This window comes from Somniosus microcephalus, chromosome 18 (assembly GCF_052327205.1).
Source record: "Somniosus microcephalus isolate GS21.2 chromosome 18, FLI_Smic_1.0, whole genome shotgun sequence".
Lineage (NCBI taxonomy): Eukaryota > Metazoa > Chordata > Chondrichthyes > Squaliformes > Somniosidae > Somniosus > Somniosus microcephalus.
The window spans coordinates 8,930,442-8,943,574 of NC_141004.1; the positions used below are offsets into that span (position 1 = coordinate 8,930,442).

Sequence of the window (13,133 nt, forward strand, 5' to 3'; positions counted from 1 at the left end):
GAACAAGAGCAGGGGAGTTATCCCCGGTGTCCTGGACAATATTTATCCCTCAACCAATATAATAAAAACAGATTATCTGGTCATTATCACATTGCTGTTTGTGGGACCTTGCTGTGCGTAAATTGTCTGCCTCGTATCCCACATTACAACAGTGACCACACTTCAAAAAGTACTTCATTGATTGTAAAGTGCCTTGAGACGTCCGGTGGCCATGAATGGCGCTATAGAAATGCAAGTCTTTCTTTCTATAAATCCCCATGTCAACATTTACAATAGGAACTTCCTATGCAAACGAGTCATGCTGTAATTACATCTTCCTGCCAGAGGAGGCCCCAGTTTCACATTAACCGCTGGGAATTATTTGTTTAAAAGCCAGGTATTTGTCCAGCTCTCTCCGCTCCTGTCCTGCGGTGCTGTTTCCACGGGCACCAATGCTCGTCACTCATCACCCTCGACAGTGAAGCCGAAATTACCCAGTTCTGTGCCACTACTGAGGTACCTTATCCTCCGCCAGCGGGAACAAGGAAATATCGAGCGCGCTGACCAATTATCTTTCATCTATTGGTTTCAAACTCTCAGGCGATGTAGTCATGATTTTAAACTTGGTGTTTCCCTGGCTCCCCACTGTATAACAACAACAACTTGCATTTATATAGCACCTTTAACATAGGTAAAGCTGGGTGTCATCAGCGTACATGTGCAGCCTGACTTTGTGTTTTCAGGTGATGTCGCCGAGGGGCAGCGTGTAGGTGAGAAATAGGAGGGAGCCAAGGATAGATCCTTGGGGGACTCCAGAGGTAACAGTTAGGGAGTGGGAAGAGAAGCCGTTGCAGGTGATTCTCTGGCTACGACTGGAGAGATAGGAATGGAGATTGGGTCGATTAGGCTTATACTCGCTGGAGTTTAGAAGAATGAGAGGGGACCTCATTAAAACTTATAAAATTCTAACAGGACTAGACAGACTAGATGCAGGAAGGATGTTCCCGATGGTCGGGGAGTCCAGAACCAGGGGTCACAGTCTAAGGATAAGGGGTAAGCCATTTATTACTGAGATGAGGAGGAATTACTTCACCCAAAGAGTGGTGAACCTGTGGAATTCTCTACCACAGAAGGCAGTTGAGACCAATTCATTAAATATATTCAAGAAGGAGTTGGATATATTTCTTAAGGCTAAAGGGATCAAGGGATATGGGGAGAAGGCAGGGACAGGGTACTGAATTTGGATGATCAGCCATGATCTCATCAAATGGTGGAGCAGGCTCGAGGGGCCGAATGGCCAACTCCTGCTCCTATCTTCTATGTTTCTATGATTCTATGAACCAGGCGAGTGCAGTCCCACCCAGCTGGACGACGGAGCGCCGGAGGCATTGGCGGAAGATGGTGTGGTCAACCATGTCAAAGGCTGCAGACAGGTCGAGAAGGATGAGGAGGGAAAGTTTACCACGGTCACAGTCACATATGAGATGATTTGTGACTTTGATAAGAGCGGTTTCAGTGCTGTTGCAGGGGAGGAAACCTGACTGGATGGGTTCAGACATGGAGTATTCAGTCTCTGTGTAGGTGATTTACAAAAATTAACAGCAATAAATTCAAAAGACAAAGCACTATCTTTATCAGACATGAACATGTATTAACTCTGAATTGTACAGTTATAATACAATCTAACTGGGGATTACAGAAGGTCACAAGATCTGATTAATCTTCACTACTCGTCTACAAGGAGCCAATCAGGAGGCCTGTTATAAAAATAGGGACGAGGCATTGCTGTAGTGTCAGTAATTAATGGAGCAATTGGAGGAGGGAGACAGGGCGCCAGATCCAGAAAGAGCAGTGATCCCAGGAACCGTGCTACAGTAAAAGACCAGTCCTACTGCTGGTGAGCAAGCCTGCTGAACGAGAAGGTGGATTGGACCCCGTCAGGTGCAGCAGCGGGCAATTCTCAAGTTGCCTTAACACTCGTTCAATGATGCTGGCTGTCTACTGAACACCCACACCACATCATGGCTTTCAAGCATTAGCACTTGCTGTCACTGCTGGCCCATCCTGTGGATTTCGGAGATGTTGCGGCCCTTCTGCACACTCCACCATGGCTGCCCCAGAGAGATGGCGGCCCCGACCACTTAAAACCGAAGGACCGTGTTTCGTTGACTGGAATTGGATGGAAAGTGGCAAAAACCGAAGCTTTCGTTGGGAATGGTTCAGAACAGCTTTGTTCTCTCTTTCCCTTTCGAAGGTTGCTCAATGTCATATCGGTGTGGACTTCCTGAAGACCACAATTCTTGTTCGTACTGAGATGCGTTGTAGGAGTGTCTGGGCTGGGCGATGAGACAGGGGAACGTTGTTCCTTTACGACAAAGGGGGTGGTGGGGGGTGGGTGGGTGTGGGGGGGGGCTCCCTCTTGATTCAGGCTTCAATGTGCTGGAAGGAAGCTGTATTTTCAGTACGTTCAATGTCCATCCCCCTGGCGCGTGTCTCTAAGAGGGCTACGTCGCAGCCTTGGTCCTGTCCAGCTTTCCAGCGTTCAACCACCACGAGAATCCCTCCGGTGCGTCCTTTCCTCCTGTGGAGTGTCCCGGGTGCCCTCATTATATCTGACGTTCCTTTGGGAGCCGAAGCGATTCCCATTCGGACAAAAGCAGCTGCTTGGGAACAAACTATAAGTCAGGTTAACCAGTCCAATCTGTTGAAAGATGGAACCCTTTTCAGGTTTAAAAAATAAAACACTGCCTCCCGTATTCCCAAAGGACTATTGAGTGACCTGGAATACAACAAGAGTGAATAGATAAATCAATGGGATACAGCAGCTCATCACTGTGAAGCACTCTGATGTGCCTTGGACTCCAGCTCTCACCCACTGGACCACAAGCCTATAGCTGACCTGGTAACATTACCATCGCGATTCATCTGTCTGGTTTGAAGCCTGCATCAAGAGGACCCATATAGATTGGGCCAACCAAATTAGTAACAATACTGTGGAGGAGGAATTCCTGGAGTGTTTACGGGATGGTTTCCTGGGCCAATATGTCGAGGAACCAACCAGAGATCAGGCCATCTTAGACTGGGTATTATGTAACGAGAAAGGATTAATTAGCAATCTTGTTGTACGAGGCCCCTTGGGTCTGAGCGATCATAATATGATCGAATTCTTCATTAAGATGAAGAATGAAGTAGTTGACTCAGAGACTAGGGTCCTCAATTTAAATAAAGGAAACTACGATGGTCTGAGGAGCGAGTTGGGTAGGATTGATTGGGGAATGGCACTCAAAGGGTTGACGGTGGATAGGCAATGGCAAACATTCAAAGACCGAATGGATGAGCTACAGAATTTGTTCATCCCAGTTTGACATAAAAATAAAACAAAAAAGGTGACTCAACCGTGGCTAACAAGGGAAATTAGGAATAGCATAAGATCCAAGGAGACGACATATAAATTGGCCAGAAAAAGCAATAATCCTGAGGATTGGGAGCAGTTTAGGATTCAACAAAGGAGGACAAAGGGATTAATTAAGAAAGGGAAAATAGAATATGAGAGTAAGCTATCAGGGAACATAAAAACTGACTGTAAAAGCTTTTATAGATATGTGAAGAGAAAAAGATTGGTGAAGTCAAGCGTAGGTCCCTTACAGTCAGAATCAGGGGAATTTATAATGGGAAACAAAGAAATGGCAGACCAACTAAATTCATACTTTGGTTCTGTCTTCACAAAGGAGGACACAAATAACCTCCCAGAGATGCCGGGGAACATAGGGCCTGATGAAAGGGTGGAACTGAAAGAAATCAGTATTTGTAGGGAAATGGTGTTAGGAAAATTGATGGGACTGAAGGCCGATAAATCCCCAGGGCCTGATGATCTACATCCCAGGGTACTTAAGGAAGTGGCCCTAGAAATAGTAGATGCATTGCTGGTCATCTTCCAGAACTCGATAGACTCTGGAACAGTACCCATGGATTGGAGGGTAGCTAATGTTACCCCACTATTCAAAAAAGGTGGTCAAGAAAAAGCAGGGAATTATAGACCGGTAAGCCTGACATCGGTAGTGGGGAAAATGCTAGAATCTATTATAAAAGATGTAATAGCAGAGCACTTGGTAAGCAGTGACAGGATCGGACAAAGTCAACATGGATTTACAAAAGGTAAATCATGCTTGACTAATCTACTGGAAATTTTTGAGGATGTAACTGGTAAAATAGATAAGGGAGAACCAGTGGATGTGGTGTATTTGGACTTTCAGAAGGCTTTCAATAAGGTCCCACATAAGAGATTAGCGTGCAAAATTAAGGCACATGGGATTGGGGGCAAGGTATTGACTTGGATAGAGAACTGGTTGGCGGACAGAAAGCAAAGAGTTGGAATAAACGGGTCGTTTTCCGAGTGGCAGGCAGTGACTAGTGGGGTACCGCAAGGATCGGTTCTAGGACCCCAGCTGTTCACAATATATATTAATGATCTGGTCGAGGGAATTGGATGTAATATCTCAAAATTTGCAGACGACACAAAGCTGGGTGGGAGGGTAAGCTGTGAGGAGGATGTCGTGAAACTCCAGTACGATTTGGACAGGTTGGGTGATTGGGCAGAAACATGGCAAATGCACTATAATGTGGATAAATGTGAGGTTATCCACTTTGGTGGCAAAAACAGGAAGGCAGATTATTATTTGAATGGCAATAGATTGGGAGAAGGGGAAGTGCAAAGAGACCTGGGTGTTCTTGTGCACCAGTCGCTGAAGGTAAGCATGCAGGTGCAGCAGGCGGTTAAGAAGGCAAATGGTATGTTGGCCTTCGTAGCAAGAGGGTTCGAGTACAGGAACAAGGATGTCTTGCTACAGTTGTACAGGGCCTTGGTGAGACCGCACCTTGAGTATTGTGTGCAGTTTTGGTCGCCTTACCTGAGGAAGGACGTTCTTGCCATGGAAGGGGTGCAGTGAAGATTCACCAGGCTGATACCTGGGATGGCAGGAATGACGTATGAGGAGAGATTGTGTCGATTGGGCTTATACTCACTGGAGTTTAGAAGATTGAGAGGGGATCGCATCGAAACCTATAAAATTCTGTCAGGCCTGGACAAACTAGATGCAGGAAGGATGTTTATGATGGCCGGGGAGTCCAGAACCAGGGGTCATAGTCTAAGGATAAGGGGTAAGCCATTTAGGACTGAAATGAGGAGGAATTTCTTCACCCAGAGAGTGGTGAACCTGTGGAATTCTCTGCCACAGAGGGCGGTGGAGGCCAGTTCATTAAATATATTCAAAAAAGAGTTGGATATATTTCTTAAGGCTAAAGGGATCAAGGGATATGGGGAGAGGGCAGGGACAGGGTACTGAATTTGGATGATCAGCCATGATCTCATTGAATGGCGGAGCAGGCTCGAAGGGCCGAATGGCCTACTCCTGCTCCTATCTTCTATGTTTCTATGTTTCTAAATGGCTAACAGCCCCGGCCCTATCCCCCAGTTCAAACATTTCTACAGAGTATCTCAGTAACAAGGATCACACATCAATATTACATAGAATTACATAGACTGCACAGCACAGAAACAAGCCATTCTATGCCGGTGTTTATGCTCCACACGAGCTTCCTCCCACCCCTCTTCATTGCACCCTATAGAAACATAGAAACATAGAAACACAGAAAATAGGAGCAGGAGTAGGCCATTTGGCCCCTCGAGCCTGTTCCGCCATTTAATGAGATCATCGCTGATGTCCCTGCCTTCTCCCCATATCCCTTGATCCCTTTAGCCTTAAGAAATATATCTAACTCCTTCTTGAATATATTTAATGAATTGGCCTCAACTGCCTTCTGTGGTAGAGAATTCCACAGGTTCACCACTCTCTGGGTGAAGAAATTCCTCCTCATCTCAGTCCTAAATGGTTTAACCCTTATCCTTAGACTGTGACCCCTGGTTCAGCTTATCCTTCTATTTCTTTCTCCCTCCTGTGTTTATCTCGCTTCCCCTTAAATGCATCGATACTATTCGCCTCAACCAGTCCCTGTGGTAGCGAGTTCCACATTCTCACCACTCTCTGGGTAAAGAAGTTTCTCCTGAATTCCTTATTGGATTTATCTTATAGTTATGGTCCCTAGTTCTGGTCTCCCCCACAAGTGGAATCATCTTCTCTACGTCTACCCTATCGAACCCCTTCATAATTTTAAAGACCTCCATCAGGTCACCCCTCAGCCGTCTCTTTAGAGCCCCAGACTGTTCATGATAAAAAAGAGGCTGCAAGATTTGATAAAACTCTTATCTCTCACATCCGTCAACCCCGTTCATGACCAAATAACTGTTCAGCTCGCTGTTGAATTTACCAATAGTTTCCTCTAACCGTTCTCCCTTTCGAAAGTGATGGGTTCAAGCCCCACTCCAGAATTTGAGCACATAATCCAGGCTGACCCTTCAGTGCAGTGCTGACGGAGCACGGCATTGTCAGAGGTCTCAAATGAGGCGTTAAACCGAGGCCCAGGCTACCAGTTCAGGTGGACGTAAAAGATCCCACGGCACTATTTTGAAGAACAGCAGAGGCGTTCTCCTAGATTCCCTCGAATCAAAGGTTATCCCTCTACCGACAGATGATCTGGTCTATAGAAATTCAGGTCCCCACGGGTGAGTACACGTTGGGTACTCACGCGTAGGGCCAACGAAAGTGCCGGTTTCGTGCATGCACTGCGCATGCGCGGGAAACCGGAACTTCCATTCCCTTGAAGGAAGGGGTTCACAGGTCGAACGCGTGCGCCGGAGAGGCAGCGCGTACGCCTGGAACTTCCGTTTTTTTTTGCAGGTTTCTCTGGGAGGGTAAGTCTCCAGGAGCTATGCTTTTAAAAAGCAGTCGCAAGGCCTGCTTTTAACAAGGTAAGTTGTGAATTAAGTAAAATTAAAACATTTTTTCCACAGGTTTATTATTTTTAAATACTTTAAAGAAAGGTAAGTTTATTTTTAGCCCCGTTAAAAACTGTAATTAATTTTTTCAAAAATTTAAATTATTGTTTAAAATAGTTATTTTATGTAACTTATAGTTATTTTAAAAATGTGATTAAAAAAAAAAATTATTTGAAGTTTTAGTTAGGTTTTGGGGCCGATCTCTATTCATAGATTTTCCTGTCAAATCTATGAATAGAGATTCCCTGCTACCATTGGCTGCCCATGGCCCACGTGATCCCAGGGGACGCTTCGAACTAACTGCGCCCCTGGGATACGCAAGTACTGCGCGCCGGCAGCTGGAGGAGGCCCAGGATCGGAATCCCACGGGGCCCACAGCTCAACGGCAGGCGCGGTAGGTAAGTGCAGGTCGGAGGCTTGCACCCGCGGGAAGCCCCCGACCCGAATTTCTGGGATTAATATTATCTCATTGCTGTTTGTGGGAGCTTGCTGTGTGTGATTTGGCTGCTGCGTTTTCCACATTACAACAGTGATTAAACTTCATTGGCTGTAAAGCACTTTGGGACGTCCTGAGGTCGTGAAAGACGCTGTAGAAATGGTGGATCTTTCTTAGTGAGGGGTGAATGGCAGCTACCTCCACGGAACACAAGCTGACTGAAAAGGATGGTCACTCTACTCATTTCAACCGGAAGGTGGACGGGGGGTTTCGAATCGCTCTTCGGTCAGTAACCAGAGGACACAGATTTAAGGTAATTGCCAAAAGAACCAGAGGTGACTTGAGGGAAAAAATATTTACACAGCGAGTTGTTCTGATCTGGAATGCACTGCTTGACAGGGTGGTGGAAAGAAAGACAGACTTGTGTTTCTCCAGCGCCTTTCACCACCTCGGGACGTCCCAAAGCGCTTCACAGCCAATGAAGTACTTTTTGAAGTGTAGTCACTGTGTTGTAATGTAGGAAACGCAGCACCCAATTTGCGCACAGCAAGATCCCACAAACAGCAATGTGATAATGACCAGCTGATCTGTTTTAGTGATGTTGATTGAGGGATTAATATTGGCCCCAGGACAGCACTGTTGGGAGCACCTTCATCACATGGACTGCAGCGGTTCAAGAAGGTGCTGGCACCTTCTCAAGGGCAACAAGCGATGGGCAATAAATGCCGGCCTTGCCAGCAACACCCACATCCCATGAATGAATAAAAAAAAGCCAATTTCCGCACAGCAAGCTCCCACAAACAGCAATATGATAACGGCCAAATGATCTGTTTTCGTGATGTTGATTGAGGGATGTTGATTGGGCAGGAAGCAGATTCAATAGTAACTTTCAAAAGGGAATTGGATAAATACTGGAAGGGGAAAATTTGCAGGGCTCTGGGGAAAGAGCGGGGGGGGGAGTGGGACTAATTGGAGAGCTCTTTCAAAGAGCTGGTACAGGCACGGTGGGCCGAATGGCCTCCTTCTGTGCTCTAAGATGAGTTTATGTCAGCATACATGGCGGACGATCGGCAAGTCTGCATTAAAAAAACTTTGGCAATGGGATGGAAATGACAAACTATCTGCGATCTGATTAAATGCCATTAGCAGCCGCTCTGCGCGCTATCTTGTTACATCGAAGAGCTGGAAGATTGAAAAGCTTGACTTTCAGATTGTCCTTCAGCCCATCCTTTGCTACGGCCGGGACCTACACCGATCTATTTCTCCTGGTTTAAAGCCGTGCAATGCAACAAATTTCCTTCAATCCCTCCCAACAACAACAACAACTTGTATTTATATGGCGCCTTTAACGTAGTGAAATGTCCCAAAGTGCTTCACAGGAGCGATTATCAAACAAAATTTGACACCGAGCCACATCAGGAGATATTAGGACAGGTGACCAAAAGCTTGGTCAAAGAGGTAAGTTTTAAGGAGGGTCTTAAAGGAGGAGAGAGAGTCGGAGAGATTTAGGGAGGGAATTCCAGAGCTTAGTTCCTTGGCAGCTGAAGGCATGGCCACCAATGGTGGAGCGATTAAAATGGGGGATGTGCAAGAGGCCAGAATTGGAGGAGCGCGGAGATCTCACAGGGTTGTGGGGCTGGAGGAGGTTACAGAGATAGGGAGGGACAAGGCCATGGAGGGGATTTGAAAACAAGGATGAGAAATTTGAAATCGAGGTGTTGCTTAACTGGGAGCCAATGTAGGTCAGCGAGCACAGGGGGTCCTAGGAGAAGGAGACAGACCATACCTTGGGGCCAAATATGTAACAACATGTCACAACCTGAGGACTGTTTAAAATTAAGACTGTTTAAAATTAATATTGAACGTACCAAATGAAGTACAAAGACTGTTTAAAATTAATATTGTTTAAAAGTAATATTGTATGTACCCAACAAATGTCAAATCGATTGACACCTACAGAATGTTGGAAAACTGTACCTTTTTGCTATGTAAGCTTTGGCAATATGGTTCTCTGTAAACTTTCATGCCAATAAAGCATTTTAATTGGAATTGGAATTGGAATTGGGTGATGGGCGAACGGCACTGGGTGCGAGTTAGGACACGGGGCAGTGAGCACAGGGGGCGATAGGTGAACAGGACTGGGTGTGAGTTAGGACACGGGGCAGCGAGCACAAGGGGTGATGGGTGAACGGGACTTGGTGCGAGTTAGGACACGGGGCAGCGAGCACAAGGGGTGATGGGTGAACGGGACTGGGTGCGAGTTAGGAAACGGGGCAGCGAGCACAGGGGGTGATGGGTGAACGGGACTTGGTGCGAGTTAGGAAACGGGCAGCGAGCACAGGGGGTGATGGGTGAATGGGACTTGGTGCGAGTTAGGACACGGGGCAATGAGCACAGGGGGTGATGGGTGAACGGGACTGGGTGTGAGTTAGGACACGGGGCAGTGAGCACAGGGGGTGATGGGTGAACGTGACTGGGTGTGAGTTAGGGCACGGGGTAGTGAGCACAGGGGGTGATGGGTGAACGGGACTGGGTGCGAGTTAGGACACGGGGCAGTGAGCACAGGGGAGATGGGTGAACGGGACTGGGTGTGAGCTAGGACACAGGAGCAGTGAGCACAGGGGGTGATGGATGAACGGGACTGGGTGTGAGTTAGGACACGGGGCAGTGAGCACAGGGGAGATGGGTGAACGGGACTGGGTGTGAGCTAGGACACAGGAGCAGTGAGCACAGGGGGTCATGGGTGAACGGGACTGGGTGTGAGTTAGGACACGGGGCAGTGAGCACAGGGGAGATGGGTGAACGGGACTGGGTGTGAGTTAGGACACAGGGCAGTGAGCACAGGGGGTGATGGGTGAACGGGACTGGGTGTGAGTTAGGACACGGGGCAGTGAGCACAGGGGGTGATGGGTGAACGGGAATGGGTGTGAGTTAGGACACGGGGCAGTGAGCACAGGGGGTGATGGGTGAACGGGACTGGGTGTGAGTTAGGACACGGGAGCAGTGAGCACAGGGGGTGATGGGTGAACGGGACTGGGTGTGAGTTAGGACACGGGGCAGTGAGCACAGGGAGTGATGGGTGAACGGGACTGGGTGTGAGTTAGGACACGGGGCAGTGAGCACAGGGGTGATGGGTGAACGGGACTGGGTGCGAGTTAGGACACGGGGCAGTGAGCACAGGGGTGATGGGTGAACGGGACTGGGTGTGAGTTAGGACACGGGGCAGTGAGCACAGGGGGTGATGGGTGAGCGGGACTGGGTGTGAGTTAGGACACGGGGCAGTGAGCACAGGGGTGATGGGTGAACGGGACTGGGTGCGAGTTAGGACACGGGGCAGTGAGCACAGGGGTGATGGGTGAACGGGACTGGGTGCGAGTTAGGACACGGGGCAGTGAGCACAGGGGGTGATGGGTGAACGGGATTTGGTGCGAGTTAGGACACGGGGCACCGAGCACAAGGGGTGATGGGTGAACGGGACTGGGTGCGAGTTAGGAAACGGGGCAGCGAGCACAGGGGGTGATGGGTGAACGGGACTTGGTGCGAGTTAGGAAACGGGCAGCGAGCACAGGGGGTGATGGGTGAACGGGACTTGGTGCGAGTTAGGACACGGGGCAATGAGCACAGGGGGTGATGGGTGAACGGGACTGGGTGTGACTTAGGACACGGGGCAGTGAGCACAGGGGGTGATGGGTGAACGTGACTGGGTGTGAGTTAGGACACGGGGTAGTGAGCACAGGGGGTGATGGATGAACGGGACTGGGTGTGAGTTAGGACACGGGGCAGTGAGCACAGGGGGTGATGGGTGAACGGGACTCGGTGCGAGTTAGGACACGGGGCACCGAGCACAAGGGGTGATGGGTGAACGGGACTGGGTGCGAGTTAGGAAACGGGGCAGCGAGCACAGGGGGTGATGGGTGAACGGGACTTGGTGCGAGTTAGGAAACGGGCAGCGAGCACAGGGGGTGATGGGTGAACGGGACTTGGTGCGAGTTAGGACATGGGGCAATGAGCACAGGGGGTGATGGGTGAACGGGACTGGGTGTGAGTTAGGACACGGGGCAGTGAGCACAGGGGGTGATGGGTGAACGTGACTGGGTGTGAGTTAGGACACGGGGTAGTGAGCACAGGGGGTGATGGATGAACGGGACTGGGTGTGAGTTAGGACACGGGGCAGTGAGCACAGGGGGTGATGGGTGAACGGGACTGGGTGTGAGTTAGGACACAGGGCAGTGAGCACGGGGGAGATGGGTGAACGGGACTGGGTGTGAGTTAGGACACGGGGCAGTGAGCACAGGGGGAGATGGGTGAACGGGACTGGGTGTGAGTTAGGACACGGGGCAGTGAGCACAGGGGAGATGGGTGAACGGGACTGGGTGTGAGTTAGGACACAGGGCAGTGAGCACAGGGGGTGATGGGTGAACGGGACTGGGTGTGAGTTAGGACACGGGGCAGTGAGCACAGACGGTGATGGGTGAACGGGACTGGGTGTGAGTTAGGACACGGGAGCAGTGAGCACAGGGGGTGATGGGTGAACGGGACTGGGTGTGAGTTAGGACACGGGGCAGTGAGCACAGGGGTGATGGGTGAACGGGACTGGGTGCGAGTTAGGACACGGGGCAGTGAGCACAGGGGTGATGGGTGAACGGGAGTGGGTGTGAGTTAGGACACGGGAGCAGTGAGCACAGGGGGGTGATGGGTGAACGGGACTGGGTGTGAGTTAGGACACGGGGCAGTGAGCACAGGGGGTGATGGGTGAACGGGACTGGGTGTGAGTTAGGACATGGGGCAGTGAGCACAGGGGGTGATGGGTGAACGGGACTGGGTGTGAGTTAGGACACCGGGCAGTGAGCACAGGGGGTGATGGGTGAACGGGACTGGGTGTGAGTTAGGACACGGGGCAGTGAGCTCGGGGGTGATGGGTGAACGGGACTGGGTGTGAGTTAGGACACGGGGCAGTGAGCAGAGGGGAGATGGGTGAACGGGACTGGGTGTGAGTTAGGACACGGGGCAGTGAGCACAGTGGGTGATGGGTGAACGGGACTGGGTGTGAGTTAGGACACGGGGCAGTGAGCTCGGGGTGATGGGTGAACGGGACTGGGTGTGAGTTAGGACACGGGGCAGTGAGCACAGGGGGAGATGGGTGAACGGGACGTGGTGCGAGTTAGGACACGGGGCAGTGAGTACAGGGGGCGATGGGTGAACGGGACTGGGTGTGAGTTTGGACACGGGGCAGTGAGCACAGGGGGTGATGGGTGAACGGGACTGGGTGTGAGTTAGGGCACGGGGCAGTGAGCACAGGGGGTGATGGGTGAACGGGACTGGGTGCGAGTTAGGACACGGGGCAGTGAGCACAGGGGGTGATGGGTGAACGGGACTGGGTGTGAGTTAGGACACGGGGCAGTGAGCACAGGGGGAGATGGGTGAACGGGACTCGGTGTGAGTTAGGACACGGGGCAGTGAGCACAGGGGGGTGATGGGTGAACGGGACTGGGTGTGAGTTAGGACACGGGGCAGTGAGCACAGGGGTTGATGGGTGAATGGGACTGGGTGCGAGTTAGGACACGGGGCAGTGAGCACAGGGGTGATGGGTGAACGGGACTGGGTGCGAGTTAGGACACGGGACAGTGAGCACAGGGGTGATGGGTGAACGGGAGTGGGTGTGAGTTAGGACACGGGAGCAGTGAGCACAGAGGGGTGATGGGTGAACGGGACTGGGTGTGAGTTAGGACACGGGGCAGTGAGCATAGGGGGTGATGGGTGAACGGGACTGGGTGTGAGTTAGGACATGGGGCAGTGAGCACAGGGGCTGATGGGTGAACGGGACTG

The 13,133-nt window shown here is 50.4% G+C and overlaps 1 protein-coding gene across 1 annotated transcript in view; it reads right to left on the reverse strand.

The window, feature by feature from the left end:
- Window positions 1–1,588: 1,588 nt before the first annotated feature.
- The window catches only part of tafa3b (TAFA chemokine like family member 3b), a 55,221-nt gene continuing 43,676 nt past the window's right edge, over window positions 1,589–13,133 (reverse strand). Inside the window, exon 4 of the mRNA XM_086011739.1 lies at window positions 1,589–2,639. Coding sequence (XP_085867865.1) covers window positions 2,586–2,639 — 54 coding nt within the window. The 3' untranslated portion in view covers window positions 1,589–2,585. The remainder of the gene's footprint in view (window positions 2,640–13,133) is intronic.